This window comes from Kogia breviceps, chromosome 3 (genome assembly GCF_026419965.1).
Source record: "Kogia breviceps isolate mKogBre1 chromosome 3, mKogBre1 haplotype 1, whole genome shotgun sequence".
Lineage (NCBI taxonomy): Eukaryota > Metazoa > Chordata > Mammalia > Artiodactyla > Physeteridae > Kogia > Kogia breviceps.
The window spans coordinates 22,172,598-22,193,975 of record NC_081312.1 but is presented as its reverse complement, the minus strand read 5'-3'; the positions used below and the strand labels follow the sequence as shown (position 1 = coordinate 22,193,975).

The 21,378-nt window shown below is 35.9% G+C and overlaps 1 protein-coding gene across 1 annotated transcript in view; it reads right to left on the bottom strand.

Moving 5' to 3' along the window:
* Positions 1 to 21,378, bottom strand: part of CEP128 (centrosomal protein 128) — a 445,779-nt gene that overhangs the window by 364,729 nt on the left and 59,672 nt on the right. Inside the window, exons 7-9 of the mRNA XM_067030654.1 lie at positions 20,557 to 20,648; positions 16,753 to 16,825; positions 3,258 to 3,374 (exon numbers count right to left, since the gene is read on the bottom strand). Of these exons, the coding sequence (XP_066886755.1) occupies positions 3,258 to 3,374; positions 16,753 to 16,825; positions 20,557 to 20,648 (282 nt within the window). The remainder of the gene's footprint in view (positions 1 to 3,257; positions 3,375 to 16,752; positions 16,826 to 20,556; positions 20,649 to 21,378) is intronic.

Below are 21,378 nucleotides of genomic sequence, written 5' to 3'. Positions count from 1 at the left end.
CACAGCGAACATTGTTCTCAATGGTGAAAAACTGAAACCATTTCCTTTAAATCAGGAACAAGACATGGTTGCCCACTCTTACCACTATTATTCAGCATAGTTGTAGAAGTTTTAGCCACAGCAGTCATAGAAGAAAAAAGAAATAAAAGGAATCCAAAAGGGAAAAGAAGAAGTAAACTACTGTCAAGGTTTGCAGATGACATGATACTACACATAGAGAATCCTAAAGATGCTACCAGAAAACTACTAGAGCTAATCAATGAATTTGGTAAAGTAGCAGGATACAAAATTAATACACAGAAATCTCTTGCATTCCTATACACTAATGATGAAAAATCTGAAAGAGAAATTAAGCAAATACTCCCATTTAACACTGCAACAAAAAGAATAAAATACCTAGGAATAAACCTACCTAAGGAGACAAAAGACCTATATGCAGAAAACTTTAAGACACTGATGAAAGAAATGAAAGATGACACCAACAGATGGAGAGATATACCATGTTCTTAGATTGGAAAAATCAACATTGTGAAAATGACCATACTACCCAAAGCACTCTACAGATTCAATGCAATCCCTATCAAACTACCAATGGCAGTTCTCACAGAACTAGAACAAAAAATTTCACAACATGTATGGAAACACAAAAGACCCCAAATAGCCAAAGCAATCTTGAGAAAGAAAAACAGAGCTGGAGGAATCAGGCTCCCTGACTTCAGACTATACTACTACAAAGCTACAGTAATCAAGACAATATGGTACTGGCACTGAAACAGAAACATAGATCAATGGAACAGGATAGAAAGCCCAGAGATAAACCAACACACATATGGTCACCTTATCTTTGAAAGGAGGCAAGAATATACAATGGAGAAAAGATAGCCTCTTCAATAAGTGGTGCTGGGAAAACTGGACAGCTATATGTAAAAGAATGAAATTAGAACACATCCTAATACCACACACAAAAATAAGCTCAAAAATGTTTAAAGACCTAAATATAAGGCCAGACATTATAAAACTCATAGAGGAAAACATAGGCAGAACACTCTATGACATAAATCACAGCAAGATCCTTTTTGACCCACCTCTTAGGCAAATGGAAATAAATAAATAAATAAACAAATGGGACCTAGTGAAACTTACACACTTTTGCACAGCAAAGGAAACCATAAACAAGATGAAAAGACAACCCTCAGAATGGGAGAAAACATTTGCAAACGAAGCAACTGACAGGATTATTCTCCAAAATTTACAAGCAGTTCATGCAGCTCAAGATAAAAAAATCAAACAACCCAATCCAAAAATGGGCGGAAGACCTAAACTGACATTTCTCCAAAGAAGATATACAAATTGCCAACAAACACATGAAAGGATGCTCAACATCACTAATCATTAGAGAAATGAACATCAAAGCCACAATGAGGTATCACCTCACAACAGTAAGAATGGCCATCATCAAAAAAATCTACAAACAGTAAATCCTGGAGAGGGTGTATAGGAAAGCAAACCCTCTTGCACTGTTGGTGGGAATGTAAATTGATACAGCCACTATGGAGAACAGTATGGAGGTTCCTTAAAAAAATTAAAATAGAACTATCATGTGACCCAGCAATCCCACTACTGGGCATATACCCTGAAAAAACCATAATTCAAAAACAGACATGTACCACAATGTTTACTGCAGCACTATTTACAATAGCCAAGACATGGAAGCAACCTAAGTGTCCATCGACAGACAAATGGATAAAGATGTGGCACATATATACAATGGAATATTACTGGTCCATAAAAAGAAACAAAATTGAGTTATTTGTAGTGAGGTGGATGGACATAGAGTCTCTCATACAGAGTGAAGTAAGTCAGAAAGAGAAAAACGAATACCATATGCTAACACATATATGTGTAATCTAAACAAAAGGAAAAAAAAGGTTCTGATGAACCTAGGGGCAGGACAGGAATAAAGACGCAGACATACAGAATGGACTTGAGGATATGGGGAGGGGAAAGGGTAAGATGGGATGAAGTGAGAGAGCTGCATGGAGATATATACACTACCAAATGTAAAACAGATAGCTAACGGGAAGCAGCCACATAGCACAGGGAGATCAGCTCGGTGCTTTGTGACCACCTAGAGGAGTAGGATAGGGAAGGTGGGAGGAAGACTCAAGAGGGAGGGGATATGGAGATATATTTATACATATAGCTGATTCACCCTGTTATACAGCAGAAACTAACACAACATTGTAAAGCAATTATACTCCAATAATGATGTAAAATAAATTTAAAAATTAAAAAAACCCTATAGGTTAAATCATAGTATTGATCCAATGTTAATTTCCTGTGACTACAGAAGAGAATGTACACACCATATTATTTAGATTTAAAAGTATTTACATCATGTCAGCAACTAGCTCAAAAAAAATTTTTAGGTATACATATATATGGAGATACATATATAAAACAATAAAGCAAGTCTAATAAAATATGAATACTGGGGGAATCAAGGTAAAGGATATACAGAAATCCTTTGTTCTAATTATTCAACTTCATAAGTCTAAAATTTTGAAATAAAAATGTTATCTAAAGTGTAAGTAACCTCCATTTTGAATTGGTTTGATGATAGTCTAGGCCAGGTATCTGCAAACTTTTTCTATAAAGGGCCAGTCAATACTAATTTTAAGCTTTGTGGGCCATATGGTCTTTGTCACAACATCTCAACTCTGCCATTGTGTCCCAAAAGCGCCCACAGACAAACTGAAAATGAATGGAAGTGGCTGCGTTTCAATAAAACTTTATTTATAAAAATTGGCAATGGGACAGATTCAGCCCATAGGCCAGTTTGTTTACCCCTGGTCTAGTTCACACCAAAGAAAATTAATCCAAATAATTATACTTCCAGTTAACATGTATTCAGGACATGCTAGACACTAAGTTAAGTGCTTTACCCACATTAACTTATTTACCCCTGCACCAATGTGATCAAGTAAATACTATTATTATTTCCATTTTCCACAGAGGAAATGGGCCTAGAGAAGTGAAGGAACTTGCCCAAGGTCACACAGCCAGTAAGGCGTAGACTCTGGGTTTGAACCAGGTAGGCTTGTCTTCATCCAATGAACTATAACCAATATGCTATACTTCTACAGACTGAACTATACTTTCACATGCAACAACTAAGGAACTATAGCCATTTTAACAACAGGTAAATAACCACCAAAACTCAAGATTTACATTCCGAGAAGGTATTTTTCACAAACCTCCTGTAGCTGCAAAGAAATAAGTCCCAGTTGATCCTGCCGTCTTTCCACCAGCTCTCTTTCTGTACGCATCTCTCTTTCTATTTCCTGAAGCCGTCGCTCTACCCGATCTGAAACCTTAACATGAATAAAGAGAAAAGTGAGATTACAGAACTGTTAGGCAAAAAAAGACTAAAACTGAAGAGATATTTTACGCCAGATACACTATCGCCTAAAGCATTTAAGATTGGCTTATTTGTAGAATCCTTTTTAATGACACTATCATAAAACAGGTCACAAAAAACTGACCAAAAGTTGCAATAGTAAACAGTCATTAGTCTCCAATTAATCCAAATCTGGATCCCAATAAAGGACTTAAAATTTCCAAAGTATAATATAATATGTCAAAAGATCAGTTAAAAGTAATAAATTAGGTCTTCCCTGGTGGCGCAGTGGTTGAGAGTCCACCTGCCAACGCAGGGGACACGGGTTCGTGCCCCGGTCTGGGAAGATCCCACATGCCGCGGAGTGGCTAGGCCCGTGAGCCATGGCCGCTGAGCCTGCGCATCCAGAGCCTGCGCTTGGCAATGGGAGAGGCCACAACAGTGAGAGGCCCGGGTACCGTAAAAAAAAAAAAAAAAAAAAAAAGTAATAAACTAGAAAAGAGTGCCCTCTGGTGAGTTAGAAGAAAAATACGAATTTTGCCTACAACTGCATTTATTACTCTATTAATGATAAACTGTTCTATCTATTTAGTTCTTTGTCATTTTAAATATCTATAAGCGTGAACTGCCTAGGAAGGTTTTGATGTTTATATGCATCAAATAATTGAAAGGGCTTGTCAATCTTTGCTACTACGATCTGCTAAAAATAAACCAGCTGTAAAAGATCAAAAACTAAAGTCAAACTGCAAAGTGTTTAATTGGGACTCTCTAAAATAAACATGAAAGAATTTTCTCTCTGATGCGAGATCTTCCTTGCTAAAAGTTGTGCAAGTTCAAACACACTTCAGGAGCATCACTATATAGCCCCCTAAATAAAATACACACTATTTAACTATTTGTGTATATTTCAGGGAGGAGGTACAGTAGATAGAAGAGAAGCAATAAATACAGCAAGAAATCTTTTGCCATAAATTCTATAGAGTCATGAAAGGTCCTGGTCACAAGGGATCTTACTGGGGCAATAGGAATGTTCTAAACTGGATTATGGTGATAGCTGCACAACCCAGTACTTCACTAAAAATCACTGAATTTCACACTTAAAGTAGATTAATTTTATGGTAAATTACACCTCAAGTCAGGTTGTTTTTTAAAAAGACATTGGTAGGGCTTCCCTGGTTGGCTCAGTGGTTAAGAGTCCGCCTGCCGATACAGGGGACACGGGGTCGTGCCCCGGTACGGGAAGATCCCACATGCCGCGGAGCGGCTGGGCCCGTGAGCCATGGCCGCTGAGCCTGCGCGTCCGGAGCCTGTGCTCCGCAACGGGAGAGGCCACAACAGTGAGAGGCCCGCGTACCGGAAAAAAAAAAAAAAAAAAAAAAAAAAGACATTGGTAAACATAAGTTTAATTAGTCAATAAAGGCTGAGCAAAAATATTCCATCAAAAAATTAGCAGTTAACATTTACTAAGATTGGTAAGTCTTGGGTTTCCAACTTCGAGTGCTGAAAAACAATTAAGATGTTTACTATGATATTCACAGTGCTTTACTAAAACGTCAAAATACCCTTCAGCATCAAGCTTCTAATTTATCCTAACAATCAACCTTAATATCCCAACAATTCACTACTGCATCTGAAATAAAGGCAGCACCTGCTGTTACAGAAAACAATATTATAAATAAATACTGAAAAATAAAAAGTTGTTAATTCATTCCATTTTGTAAAAATGGAAATATCTTTCTCATTCACTCAATATAAAAAGTAATTAATAGCAACACTTATCAAAAATAAATAACAGGGAACCGCCTCAAGCACATTAGGATGGCTATTAACAAAAAACAGAAGACAAGTGCTGGGGAGGCTGCAGGGGAACTGAAACCCTGGTGCACTGGTGGTGGTTTGTAAAAGTGGGCAGCTGCTATGGAGAAGAGTGAGGTAGTTCCTTAAAAAATAAAAACAAAGGTACCATATGATCCAGCAATTCCATTTCTAGGCATATGCCCAAAGGAACTGAAATCAGGATCTCAAAGAGATATATGCCCACACCCATGTTCAAAGCAGCATCATCCATATAGCCAAAATGCGGAAGCAACTCAAGTGTCCATTGACAGATAAATGGATAAACCAAATGTGGTTTATACATACAATGGAATATTATCCAGCCTTAAAAAGGAAGACATCCTTACACTTGCTACAACATGAATGAATCTTGAGGGCCTTATGCTAAGTGAGATAAGCCAATCACAAAAAGACAAATACTGTATCATTCCACTTATATCAGGTATGTAAAATAGTCATATCCATAAGAAACAGAAAATAGAATGGTAGTTGCCAGGGGCTGGGGGAATGGGGAATAGGTAGCTGTTTAATGGGTGTAGTTTCAGTTTTGTAAGATTAAAAGGGTCCTGTATTTGGTTGCACAATCACGTGAAGGTACATAACACTACTAAACTGAACACTTAAAAATGGATAAGATGGTAAATTTTAGGTTACATGTATTTCACAACAATTAAAAATAAACAAATAATACAGAATTAAAAATTTTTTAATCTGCTAATACCACCTAGCACGAAAAAAATAATGCTAAGTACTTTGTTGTACACTTCCAGAAATTTTTCTGGGCATGTGTATGACCAGTCAAACACATATCCATTTCATTTAAATTTTTAAACAAAAATTGGGTGTTATACATAGCATTTTATAGATTTTTTTCAGTTTATATATATATATATATATATATATATATATATATACATATTTCTTTCTTTTTTTTTTTTTTTTTGTTTCTGGTACGCAGGCCTCTCACTGTTGTGGCCTCTCCCGTTGCAGAGCACAGGCTCCGGACGCGCAGGCTCAGCAGCCATGGCTCACGGGCCCAGCCGCTCCGCGGCATGTGGGATCTTCCCGGACCGGGGCACGAACCTGTGTCCCCTGCATCGGCAGGCGGATTCTCAACCACTGCACCACCAGGGAAGTCCATATATATTTCTATATATATATTTTTTTTTTTTTTTTCCACAGATCACAGACAACTTTCCATGACAACAAATCTACATCCTCATTTTTAGCAAAGGCATAGTTCTCTGTAATTGATTAAAATAATTCCCTGTCGATAATGGGATAACAATTAATATTTACTTTTAAATATTAACATCTCAGTGATGAGATGTTACTTCCATGATTAGGTTATAAAAATTCTAACTTTCAATACTGCTAGCATGTTCTCTCTTGCCTTCTCACTTACTTGCTCTAATGAAACAAGCTGCCATGTTGTGAGATGCTCTGTTGAGAAACCACATGTCAAAGAAACAAAAGAGGCCTCTGACCAACAGGTCATGATGCTTGATGCTTCAGTCCATTAACCTTCAAGGAACTGAATGAGCGAGGAAGCAGATCCATTCTAGTCAAGGCTTGAGATGACTACAGCCTGTGAGAGACCCAGAGCCAAACAACCCAGCTAAGCCATGCCTGCATGCCTAATCCACAGAAACAGTGAAACAATAAAAGTTTTAAGCCACTGAGTTTGGGTAGATTTGTTATGCAGCCATAGATGACTAATGCAATTTTAAATTGGTTTTCAAATAAATCCTCACCCAAGAAATAAAGAGTCTGATGAAGAAAAATATATATATATTCTCCACTCCATCCATAAAATTTCTATCCATTTCATAGAATTTTGTTCTCCATTTCAAACTATTACAACCTCCCATATCTTCCATGGTAAAGGAATTTTAACTAGACAGGTGGCTACAAAATATAATCAATACATTTTCTGGCCTCTTCAGCTGCTAGCTGGCCATGTGACTTAAACTTTGGTAAATGGGATACATGCATAAGTGTTGTGACAACTTCAAGAAACTATCCATAAAGGATAGCGCATAGGCGCCTTTTGCTCTCATACTCATTCCTTCCTCTGTCTTGCTGCCTAGTACACAGATGCTGCCATCTTTGACCATAAATTTGAGACCATAACAGCACGAAAAACAAGAAGAGCATGACAGAAAGAGCCAGAAACTATTACATACTGTAGATTGGTACACACCACGTGGAACCCTGAACTCCCTACTTAAGACTTTCCCACAAGAGAGAAATAACTTAGTCTTTTTTCCCCAATCACTATTATTTGGGGTTTTCAGTTATTTACGGCTGAAACTGATCTTAACTGACAAAGAGAAGCACTTAGTGGAAGGCAAAATGCTAAGCAAATACAACTAATGCCTTATACAACCACTGCCTTATACAACCATCGGAACATGGGTAAATAGTCATATCTTGCTCTGTTTTAGTCAAGCCTGAAGAAAATTATAGGTAATAAAATGAATAGGCACTATAGCTAGTCAGTATTGAGAAAAAATAAAACAGATACACAAACTAGCATGAGTGAAAATGAATAAACACAGAAAGTATTTTATGAATTTCAACAGTGGTAGAATTATAATCGGGTGGCCTGTAGGCCACCAAAGTATCTTTATCGACCCAATCATCCAGGCAGATGAATATGCTCAAAATACTTTCATTTTTCTACTGCTAATACACTGATTCACCCAACTCTAACTAAGTCAGCAACAGCCAAGGACCTAAAATACACATTTCTATTACTCCAGTTTTCTCTTTATCTATTCCTTCTCGTCTATGTCTACATTACATTCTGTATCAGTTAGGGTACAGTCTAGGCTCTCTCAAAAAGATCAAACATATATCAGCTCAAATAAGATTCGTATTATATGCGTGCTCTCTCATCTTACAGCCCAGAAGAAAGAAGGACAAGCTGGCAGGCCACTCTGCTCCCTAAGGTCATTCAGCGGTCGGGGTTCCTTCCATCTCTTGTTCCACCACCCCTAGTTATCCTCACCTGCCCAGTTTAAGCTGGGTTAGTGCTACATCCCCATTTCAACCCACATAAAGAGAAAGAAAGTCCCAGACAAGTGGCTTTGTTTTCAAGGAGACAACCCAGAAGTTGCATGTACCACTTTTACTCACACTTAGTCACATGGTCACGACTTAGCCACACAGGAAAACTGAGACATGTCATCTCTACCTGAGTAATCACATGCCTAGGTAAAACTGCCAGGGGTGTGGAGAGGGCTGATAAGGGGAGGAAGATGCAGATCTGATACTAAAAGGAAGAAGAAACTCAGTACAATGGGCCGATGAGAACTAACATAACTTCAACACACATATTATAATTTTAAGGTAAGCCACCTTTCCTCCTTTTTTGGAAAAGAGTAAGATAAATGCTAATTCTCAGATGAAAATATTAAAAGAAGACATTTAAAATACTAATTATAAAATTGAGCAGTATGTAACAAATTACAAATGCACATAGACTTTATTTAATCTTGTAAATCCACTTCTAGAAATGTATTCTACCAATTTACTTTCCCATGTGAAAAATGGTACATGTACAAGATCAATAATTGCAGTGCTGTGTATAAAAGAAAAGATTTAAACCACCGAAATGCCCATCAATATAAGACTGGTTAAATAAATTTTGGGACATTCATTCAATAGAATGCTTTAAATATTAAAAGAAAGGAAGCTCATGAGAGGCTAATATGGAACAATCTCAAATCTCAAAAATATATTAAGTGAAAAAGGCAATATATAGAACAGTGTGTTTATTAGGCTAACTGCTAACAATTAAATAACAAAAAAGGGAGAGCACGAGAGGCCTCGCTCAGGGTAGTGACATTCAACAGGAGCCTTGAATGACAAAAGGGAGCTAGCCATGCAAAAAATTGGGGAAATAAAACTGAAGCCAGTGCAAAGACCATAAGGTAGGAATGAGTTTGGCAAATTCAAGGAACACAGAAAAAGCCAGATAATGCAGGCAGTATAGGCTATGTTAAGGAATTTGAAAAAGAAAAAGCTCAGGTAGGATTTTAAAAAGCATGGGAGTAATTCACTGTGATGACAATTTTTAAAAATCACTTGGGGGAATTCCCTGGCAGTCCAGTGGTTAGGACTCTGCGCTCTCACTGCTGAGGGCCCAGGTTCAATCCCTGGTCAGGGAAGTAAAATCCCACAGGCTGTGTGGTGCGGCCAAAACATAAAAAATAAAATGAAAAATAATAAAATAAAATAAAAATAAAAATCACTTGGTAACTGTCAGCACAGATATGGGCAATTGTAGGAGGTAAGAGACCAAGTTCAATGCAGTCTACTGCAGTGAACTCAAAAGAAGTGACTGAACAGAAGTATTAGACAGATACAGATGGAATTGAGCAAGATTTCAGAAATGAAAAGGACAAAATTTGATAATGGATCGGAAGTGTGGTATGTAGAAAAAGATGTGGAGTGAATCCTAGGTGACCACTGGACGGACTGTGATGCCCTTTCCTGAGACAGGGAAGACCAAAGCAAGAGCAAGTAAAAACAGTTCTAAACAGAATGGCATGGACTTTGTACCTAAGGACACAGCATATATTTGTATATTTTGAATGATAAGATAATTCCCAATAATAAAAATTATTTTAAGGACTGCATTTATTATTGCCTCCTCACATTTACTTTCTATTTGTAAGACCTAAGGGAAAAATATTAACAACATCACCCAATACTAAAAAATTCATTTTTATCAGAGTACATACCAGTCAATCAAATTTTCTACTAAGATACCAAAAAGTCCTGAATCTCTAAATTTAGTTATAGAAATAGCAAAATAGGGACTTCCCTGGAGACACAGTAGCTGAGAATCCGTCTCCCAATGCCGGGGACACGGGTTCGAGCCCTGGCCCGGGAAGATACCACATGCCGCAGAGCAACTAAGCCCATGCGCTACAGCTCCGGGGCCTGAGCTCTGCAGCCCATAAGCCACAACTACTGAGCCCACGGGCGGCAACTATTGAAGCTGCATGCCTAGAGCCCGTGCTCCACAACGAGAGAGGCCACAATGCGAGGCCCACACACCGCAGCGAAGAATGGTCCCTGCTCGCCACAACCGGAGAGAGCCCCGCATGCAGCAACAGAGACCCAACACAGCCAAAAATAAATAAATAAATATATTAAATAAATTAATTAATTAAAATAGCAAAATAACAGCATAAAAATTAGAATACCTTAAAGTTAGCATTAATGAAAGAAGGTGAAACAAAAGCAAAAGCATTCTGTTTATAGGATTGTATTCTGGCTTTCAATATGTTGATTCCTCAGATCTTTAATAATATCTGCTGGTTTAAAATCCATTCCAGTAAGTATTTGTTACGTATCCTGCTGTTGTAATCTGTGCAATAACTATCTGACTAAACACAGTGCTGAGAAAGTTTTTAGAGTCAATTAATGATCAACTCTTCCAGAAGTAGCTGGATCCACGTTTACATTTTTAATTTAAATAGTGATCCTCCTACAGAAATCAAAATAAAATTGTCTTTTTCTTCCATAAATAATCAAACTTAATATGCACTCATATCACACTCAAGCGGGTAAAGCCTAGACAACTAATAGACTAAAATTTCCCCTGTGGTATGAGGCGCACAAAATATTGTTTATTATCACGATTAAGTGTTAACAGAAAATATTTTCCATAGCATCATGCTATAAATAATATCTCCCTTCCAATGGGCAGTTTGAAAAAAGAAAACAAAATTATGATTCCCAAAGGATTAACAAATTAAATCTTGGCGTGTTTGATAGGAATACTTTTTGCCCCTCAAAGAAAAATGTGTTCTATAAACTTTCAAGATGCATTTTAGTTACTGAGAAAATGCATGATAAACAATTGCAATCTCAGAATAATGCACAATAAATCTGATTAACAGGAGTTAACAAAAGAAAGTGAAATTGGTAGGAGATAGGAGCAGTCATTCATTTTTCTTTATATATTTGTACAATATTTAAAAGTTTTCCACAGTGAACGTGCATCACTTTGGTAATTTTATTTTAAACTTAAACCTGGAGGGGGGAACACAGCTGCAGCCTCTGAGAAGTTTAATGCTCAAACAACAAAACTGCATCTTCCCTGACAACATGCTGTCATGAATTCACAAATACAACACAATATGTCAAACAAGTATAAAATGTAAATGTTGACTTCAGTTGGAATAAGTGAGTCACAAAATCTATATTAAGCCTTGCACAGATTGAAAGTAAACATCATGTGGCCCTCAGAAGACCTTCTAAAATTCCATAATATTATTTTTAAGTTTTGCATTAGGCAATTGTTTCTTAACAGAACGACATACACCCATGTGAGGTTTGAGATGCTCTCTGTACGGTTATGAGACAACTCTACTTTGAAAGCAAATTACAGAAAGCACAAGACAAGGTGTAACATCACAACTTGATGCGAGGAACTAGCAGATGAACAATTCAACCAAGTGCACAGTTTGGTGTGTATGATTTTCCAGGTTTTGACAATATAAAAAGATGTGCCCTGATGAGCTGGGCCCACTGGACAGTTGAGTAAACAGGCAAGTTGTATAAACCAATTATACCAAAGAACTGAGCACTAGTGAGGTGTGACATCTATGGAATAGCTGTGCAATCATAACTTTTATCTGATGTGGGATAACTCTTGATGCACAGTAATGCTAAGATTGAACTCGGTGGTTATATTTTAGACTCACATTGACACTCTAGACTATATAGACAGTACTTGCTAATTTTACTTGCTATAGGAAAGAAATATAAATGAAGTAGCTCAGGTTCTCTTATAAAAATGGCAAAAGGTGAAACTTAAAAAATGTAATGTGCATTATGCAAATTAGCATTTCAAACTCGCCAAACTCAAACTATCCCACCTATCTAACAATGTCAAAAACCAGCATGACCACTGGATATGTCCACGGCCTAGTCAGATCTATAAGGATCTCAGCAGAACATTGAAGATATCTGAGTTTGGATCAAAGCCCTCGATACAAGCATGCTCATGAGTTGTATACCTATGTAGCAAGTAATAGAAGCCTCATACAAGTGCATTAAGAATCACAAACATAGTAATGGAATCTGATAGATATAAAAAGATTCAGGGAGTTTCACTTGTAAAAATGACAGAGTAGATAATTGAGACCAATCCTTCCACTGAAAATAACTTAAATAGCAAGAAATAATACTTTAAATATCTGTTTTAAGGCACTGGAAAGCTAAAGAGATAAAGACATATGAGACCAAGATGCAAGAGAATAAAGAAACCCAAAGAGTCAGTCTATCCCTTCTCTCTCAAATATCAGCCCATTTCAGAAAAGGCAGCAGAGACACTGAGAAGCCAAATCGTTTTTCAACAGACACGTAGGGTTAAAGAGGAAAAACAAGTTGAGAGCCCTTCCCAGGAAGGGGGTCCCTGGTTAAACTTCTCCATCCCCACATCCCAGCCTCTGGGCTGGAATCCTGAAGGACTATACACTAGCAGTAAGGATGAATCAGAAATAGTTGAAACCTGGCACTAAAGTTTAACACTGAAATATCTCAACAATAAATGATAAGGTAATTCATGAGTGCTATGGCCCCTAATCTAATCTGTAACCAAAAGGAAACATGTCCTTTCATACATAATCATTATCAAATTATCTATGCAAGTTTACTTTGAAGAGAATGAAATAGTTTCTGTCATCAAAAATAACTAGACAATCAAAAGTAAACAGAAAGCAAAAACAATGTGATCAAAATCCCAGGAAAATAACACATAATAGAAACAGACCTATAGAAGATCCAGATGATGGAGTTATGAGACACAGATACACAGATTGAGGATTAGAACTACAAAGTAAAAAGAAAAGAAATAAAAATTCTAGAAACGAGATATGTAATAACTGAAAATAAAAATCAGTGGGTGGTTTTAATAGATTTGATTCACTGAAGAAAGGAACTAAATGAAAGGTCAAAAGAAAACATTCCAAATGAAGAATGGAGAAACAAATTTTAAAAATTATAAAAATGAACATAGAGGGCTTCCCTGGTGGCGCAGTGGTTGAGAGTCTGCCTGCCGATGCAGGGAACACGGGTTCATGCCCCAGTTCGGGAAGATTCCACATGCTGCGGAGCGGCTGGGCCCGTGAGCCATAGCCGCTGAGCCTGCGCGTCCGGAGCCTGTGCTCCACAACGGAAGAGGCCACGGCAGTGAGAGGCCCGCGTACCACAAAAAAAAAAAAAAAAAATGAACATAGAGAGAGGATCTGTCACCAAAAGACCCACTCTAAATAAAATTCTAAATGGAATTCTATCAGGTATATGCAGATTCACTCTAAAGGAAATTTTACAGTATGTTCCTAAGGCATACATGGAACCTCAGAGATGTAGAAAGGAGTAAAGAACATACAAAGAAATGCAAAACAAAGAAGAATAAATATAAGGGTAAATCTAAATGAACAATTACTGTATAACATAATAATAGTCATGTCTTGGGTGCCTCGATTAAACAGAATTAAAATACATGATAGTAAAAGAAAAGTGGAGAATGAGGTTAATGGAGTTAGAGTTTCTTAGATCCTTGCACTTGCTAGGTAGGGCTTAAAGTGCTAATTTATACTAGATTTAATAAATCAAGGATGCATGTTCTAATCCCTACATTAGCCATAAAAAGAATAAAATAGAAGGTACAATTAGCAAGATGATAAATATGAAAAATGGAAAAATGAAAACTAATAAATCCAAAGGACGGAAGAAAACATTTAAAAAACAGAGGTGGAACCAACAGAAAGCAAATAGTTAAGATGGTAGATTTATACAAACTAAATCAATATTTACATTAAATGTAATAGGGTAGATCCTCCAAATGAAAAACAAGGATAATTATATTTTTTAAATGTTAAATAATACTCTATAAAAGAGCATAAAAATATCAACTCCAAGGCATAAATCTTATAAACAATGTATTAAATATAAGACCTCTGGATAAAAAACTATAAAAAATTATTGGAGGGATTTGCTATGTTCATAATTGGAAAACTCAGTATGTAAATATTTGTATTCTCTCCAAGTTGACCTACAGAAACAATGTAATCCAATCAAGATCCCAGCAGGCTTTTAAACAATTTCATATTGATTCTAAAATGTATACAGAAATGCAAAGAGTAAAAAACAAACAAGACAAGCTTGAAAAACAAAAAGGACTTACTCTACCATATTACAACTTATCACAAAGCAACAGTGATCAAGACTGTGATAGGAGCACTGGGATAGATGTATTAACTAGATGACTGAATGAAGAGTCCAGTAACAGATGCCCGCACATATGAACATCTGATTTATGACCAAGACAGGACTGTAAAGTAGTGGAGAAAGTGTGGTAAATGAAACTGAATCAATTGGATACCCATATAAAATGTATGACCTCTACTTCACACCAGAAACAAATATCAATTCCAAGTACATACTAGATCTTAATGTGAAAGGTAAAACACTATCCTTCTAGAAGATTATATAAGAGAATATTTTGATGATCTTAAGATAGGGAACAATTTCTCAAATAAGTCAAAAAAGCACTAACCACAAAAGATGGAAAATGAACTAAATTAAATTTTAACAAAAGGTTCCATTAAGAGAGTTTTAAAAATAAGCAGCAGCTGTAGAATAGGAGACAATATTTGCAATACGGGTAACTGACAAAGTGCTTGTATACTAAATATATAAAAACCTCCCACAAATCAATAACAAAAAGACAATCAAGCCAGTAGAAAAGTGGGCAAAAGAAGCAAACTGGCATTTCAAAAAAGAAAATAGCCAATAGCCAACAAACATATGAAAAGATGCTCATCATCATTAGTAATCATGAAAATGCCAATAAAACCATGCTGAGATACTGTAAGCACCTAACATAATGGCTACTAATGAAAGACTAATAATACCAAGTCTTTGAAAAGCAACACAATTTCTCATATGCTGCTAGTAAGAGTGTAAATTAGTGAAGCCACTTTGGCCACCTGTTTATCAGTATCTACTAAATTGGAAGGCACCTAACAATTGCACTCCATGTTACATACCAAAAGAAATGCAAACACGTGCACTAAAACAATAAGATTGGTAACAGCAGATTATGCGTAATAGCCCACAATTTGAAATAATTCAAATACCTATCATAAAATGTTAAAATATATTGCAGTATATCCATATGATGCAATACTAAGGAGCAATAAAAAATGAACAAACTGCAAGTACATGACACATCACCCAGAAATATCACAATCGTGATCAGCAAAACAAGTCAGACACAAAAAAAATGCCCTACATGGTTCCATTTATATATAAAGTTCAAAACAGGCAAAATTAATCTATAGGTTTAAAAGTCAAAATAGTGGTCAGAAAAGGAGAAATTAGTGATTGGGAGGGGGAATAAGGAGGCTTCTTGTGCACTGGCAATGTTCTATTTCTAGATCTGGGTGGTGGTTTCATGGGTGTGCTCACCTTGTAATAATTCATCAAGCTATATAATAATACATGTACTTTTCTATAAGTACATTGTACCTCCAAACTTTTAAAATTAAAAATAAGAGAAAATAAGTTGATCTCTTTGAAAATAGAGCATATCAATCTCTTAGCACATGCAGCCAATAAATTCAAACTCCAAAATAAATTCAGCACATCTGTGTAAGAAACTGTAAACACAGTAACATCTGGAGAAAAATCACAAATGGAGAAAAATTACCTGCTTTTATTAGGAAACTCTCAATTTTAATAACACAAGTTAAGAAAATTCTGCTACTATCCCGTCTTACAAAAACAACGTTTTTGTGGTAAATGAATGAATACACATTGCTCCTGAAGTGGATAAGTTTGCAACAGTTTAGTAACAATTTCTAATGATATTTTTCTCCTAAAAAAAAGAAAAAAAACAACCTGATGATGCAAAGCAATGGACAATGTATGTACTTCATTTTTAAATTTTAATTCCATCAAGAATAGTGATTTGATAAAAAGAAATCACTTAATAATGAGTGTCAACAATCTGAGTTTGAGATAATAAAACTCGAGAATTGGGGGTTTTTTTCAATCAACACCACGTCAAACAAAAAACAGAGAGCAAGGAGCTCTTTGCAGCAATGCTGATTACACGCTTCTGTGAAATGACCTGAAAATACTTAATGGGGAATGCTACAGTCACTACCAAAAAATTCTGTATTACTCAAATATCATTTAATAAAAACCACAATCTCACTGAGTCAATAAAATTTAAAATCTCTTTCAAATATCCATAACTCTAAAAATTAATTCTATCTCTAATATACTACCACTATAAATATTTCAAACTTCATACCTAAAATTCATGAATATTTTATAAGAGGTGCAAGAACATATTTTTAGACAAAATGGCATATACTACCCAAAAAGTTAAAATCTAGTAAACTTCACTGTGATTACGACCAGCTCAATCACTCTACCACCTGTGTTTGAAATAAAACTTTCTATAAATAAAGAGTTCTCACCACTTCTTGATTTTGGTTTTCATTAAGTTTTTCAGTCAGTTCTTCCAAAGCCCTTTTTGTTTCAGCATCGGACCTAGGCACATAACAAAAAAAGAGTATTTTTAAGTTGGCTATTTGAGAAAATATATATAATTTGTGAAACTTACAACATCATATGTTATTTCATAATACTCTGCTGCAGTGGTTCTTAGACATTAGCAAACCTATGAAATACCTGGAGGACTTGTTACAAACAGTATCTATCAGTAGATATGCAATGGAGCCCAAGAACGTACATCCCTACAAATTCCTAGGTGATGCTGATACTGACAATCTGGGGACTACACTTTGAGAAACAATGCTATACTAGATCACCTTCAATAAACAAACACACTTCAATATCTCCCATTTTAAATTAAGAAGAATGAAAGAGGTAAGGAGGACAAAACTCTTTATCTCACATCCTCTCCAGGAATTCATAATCAAATTACATCTGAGTGTGCTATACAAACTCTGTCCTCACTCATTTATCTCCCATTACCTTTTTCCCATCAGATTAATGACACACATGATAAATAATCAAATCGTACAGGAAAATGTATAAAGATAAGCAAAGCCCTTTCTCTCTCACACTTATCTGGTTCCAACACCTGCTGGCAACCATGCTCAATTAATATGTTCTCAATTCTTTTGCTGGCTACCTCCATCATTTTAAACTCTAGATATTTTCAACTCTGTTTTGAAATATTTAACTCACACTCCTCTCCAATTTCAGATAAATTTATTAGTATTTTCAGTTCTTCTATTGGTTACCTGTGTAACTTAATACATTTATACCTATTACGAATTACTCTATCATAGAGAATTAATGCTTTTTGCTTACATTCTATCATGCTCACATTTTAGTCAGCTTCCTAGTTGGATCACTAACTTTCCTGTGCTTTTTTTTTTCCTAGAGTCTTCCGTTACCTTTTGGCCTTACACAGGCCTTATTATCACATCATTAGTATTTTTCTCCCACTTATTACTGAATCATCTACTAAGAGTCTACTCCATTCTTCTCGACTACATTCTTCTCAAAGGACACTTACTTCCTGCTCGAATTCAGTGATTACTTTCTGGGCCTGCTATATGGCTAACATGCTAGAAATTACTTTCACTGAAGTCTCGGGTTAGTTTTACTATTTCTTATAACCTATATCTTCCTTTTTCTTGGTTACCATTTTATTTTACTCATATGTCCTTAGTAATTTCCTCAGGAAGAAGTTATCTTAAACGGTAGACTTTCTAAGTCTTTAGATCTCTGAGAAAGTCTTTACTTCTTTCCTGGCTTTTGTGGTTCCATGTGCTGCTGGATTTCCTGTACCTCACTAGCTCCTTCTTCTCAAGCCAGCTCCTCTTTTTATGTGACTTCTAAATATTGGAACTCCTGGGCACTCAGCCCTGTCCTTGATGTTCTCTGTACAGTTTCTCTCTAGATATCATCCATTTCCATAGTTCCAAATACCACTTCTATATGCTTACCACACTTAAACTTATCTCTCTAATGGAGACTTCTCCTTTGAGTTCCAGAGTAAATATCTGGCTGCATATTTTACATTCCCACTTGGATGTCTCACTGGCATCTGAAACTTAACATATCCAAGGCCAAACTCTTCATTTCTATGTCTCACCTACCCCCACCAGTCTTCCATATTTCAGGAAGTGGATTTACCATCTATTCAGTTACTCAAGTCAGAAATCTGAGTCATCCTTGGTTTATTCTCTCTTACCCCTCATATCCAATCCATTGCCAAATCCTAGCTCTCTGATCTCAAAAAAAACTTGAAACATCCCTGTTCATCTCTCCCTTGCCATAATCCTGGTCAAGCCATCATCTCTCATGCTAACGCAACAGTCTTCTAGTTCGCCCTCCTCTAATCAATTTTTCACATGGCATCCAAAATAGGTGAGTTCTCAGTTAACTTTATATAATCCTTTCTAAAAGTTTGCTTTCTAAAAGTTTACTTATAATAATAAGAGCACTTATTATTATAAATAATAAGTGCTCTTATTATTTATTGTACCTTTTGCAATAAATGTCATGAAAAAAATTAAAAATTAGTAAGTAGATGAGAATATCAACCTTTCTGAATCATGTAGGAAGTTAAACCTAACAACTTCCTACGCAGAATTTTTATAAACATGAATTAAGAATTGTAGTCTAAGTAAAGCAGAACTGGATCCTAAATCTTCCTCATCCACAAAGTTAAGCCACCAAGATTCAGAAGAAAACTGACTCTTATTTTGGCTTTAATAAAATTTCTCTGCCTTACACATGCCCCTAGGTCACACAAACTATTACCAGATGGTACCAGCCCATGGATAAGAAGATTCCCAGTCCACCACTGCATGTCCAAATGACCATTTAAACTAGTCAATTAAACCAGCCCTGCAACTTCCCCTGTATCATCCTACAGGATAACTACTTCCTGAAACTCATGTTTCTAATGCTTAATTTATACCCTTCCTTCAAATGTGGAAAAGCTACATAATAAAGCCATTCCAAGAAAATACTGTATTAGAATATTAATGCCATTCTGTTGAGTTTAACAAGTTGTCAGAAATAAATACCTAAGTATTAAATTAACTAACCCTTGCCAGTTTAAAAGATTAATAACACAGCTCAATAATATAGTTTAAAATTCAGGAATTTAAATGCTTTATTCATATCAGCTATATGTGAAAATGATCTTGAGCCACAGTGTACTATAAGTGGTAAAGAGCAGACACTCTAGGGCCTGCTGCCTAGATTTGAATTCTGACTCCACCACATCCCTCCTTTGATCTCCAACAAGCTGAGTTACTTCATCTCTCTGTGCCCGTTTCCACAACAAAAAAAAATGGGGAAAATAATAATTACCACTTCATTAGAACTGTTGTAAGAATTAAACCTAATTCTACCTGACATGAAATAAGTGTTCAATAATATTTACTGGTGGTAGTAGTAATAAAGGTAACAGTAAGGTATTTTATTCTTATTACTAAATTTCCTGCCTTCCTCATACAGAAGCAGGTAAGTTATGCAGACTATAGTTGATATTCAGATTTAACATTTATAGCTTTGACTCTTTTTTGCTATAGCAACAAAAAACTGTCATGTGGAATGATTTCATTAGCTCGAGTACGAGTTAGCAAGTGAACCTAGTAAACGAATTTCAATTCACCTTTTTTGTTCTCTAATCATTGCTGTATATAGATTATTACTTTTGAGATGGTGTAAATGTTTGTTCCTTGAAAAATATGCTCTCTAAATGAAAGTCACCTGTCACCACTGATGATGAAAATGAAGACAGTGAAGAAATCTTAAATAAAGTGACACCTCTTAGGAACTACCCAGAACTGACAAAATTGCAAAAACTGGACAGACATAAACAACTAGCTTTTGAAGATTTCAACTGAAAGATAAAATGTCAGATTCGACAATGGCTCATGTCCACTGACGAATTCCACATTATGCTTTTATTTGCTCCGATGTCGATCAATGGGTCTCTCTCTCCAATGTATTTGCAAATCTACCTCTTTACTAAGGTCTTGCAACATATCTCTCCATAATGTCAACATGAAATAAAATGTTCTTAAAAATATGAAATTAATTTGTCTAACACTGAGTCATGATACATTGTAAATTCAAAGGGTTTTGAACTGTTCTATGAATATACTTTAAAATACTAGTATAAAAACATAGCACATTTTTTTGGAAATTCATGTAAACATGTCAATTATAGAACCTATTTTATTCTTCTAATAATTCATCCCTCAACAAAAATCATATTCAGCTTTTACCGGCTTCTTCTGGCAAGTTCCCGGTTGAAATCATCTCCAAGGCGAACTTGTTCACTGCTGAGGTCTCGGAGGGACTGATGAAAAGCATGAAACTAATAAAAGCAAAACAAAGTTATCCATTTAGGATTCTGTTGAATTCTTCCATGAATATTCACTGAGGATAAGAATAAGAACTTGCTCTTTGCAATAATACCCATATTTTATAATGTTATCAAGACCTAATAAAATTTTTTCTCTCGAAGAAAAGTTTTTAAAACTATATGTAACATTAACCATTACATCCTCTATAGTGCAGTATTTCACTCTTTATAGGTACTCTCGAAAAGAGATCTGGAAACTTTTTCTGTAAACAGTACAACAGAATATATTTCAGGCTTTCAGGTTCTATGGCCTGTGTCATAATTACTCAACTCTGCCATTATAGCTCTATGGCCTGTGTCATAATTACTCAACTCTGCCATTATAGCACAAAAGTAGCCATAATCAAATGAGCATGGCTGTGTTACGGAACTTCATTCAACTAGACCACATTCCTCAGCATGCCAACCCATGCTGCCAAGAAACCCTTGCCCACATGCATGAGGAACCATGAACAAGAATGTATGGAGCAGCACTCTTCATGATGAGAACACTAAAAACAAACCAAAGTCCATAAAGAATGAAATGGAGATAAACTGCAATATATTCCTCCGGCAGAGTATCACACAGCAGTGAAAATGAAATGATCAAACCTACCTACACTCAGAAAACAAAACATTAAATGGAAAAGGAAAGTTACAAAATACACACTGCATTATTCCATCTATATAAAGTTTAACACAG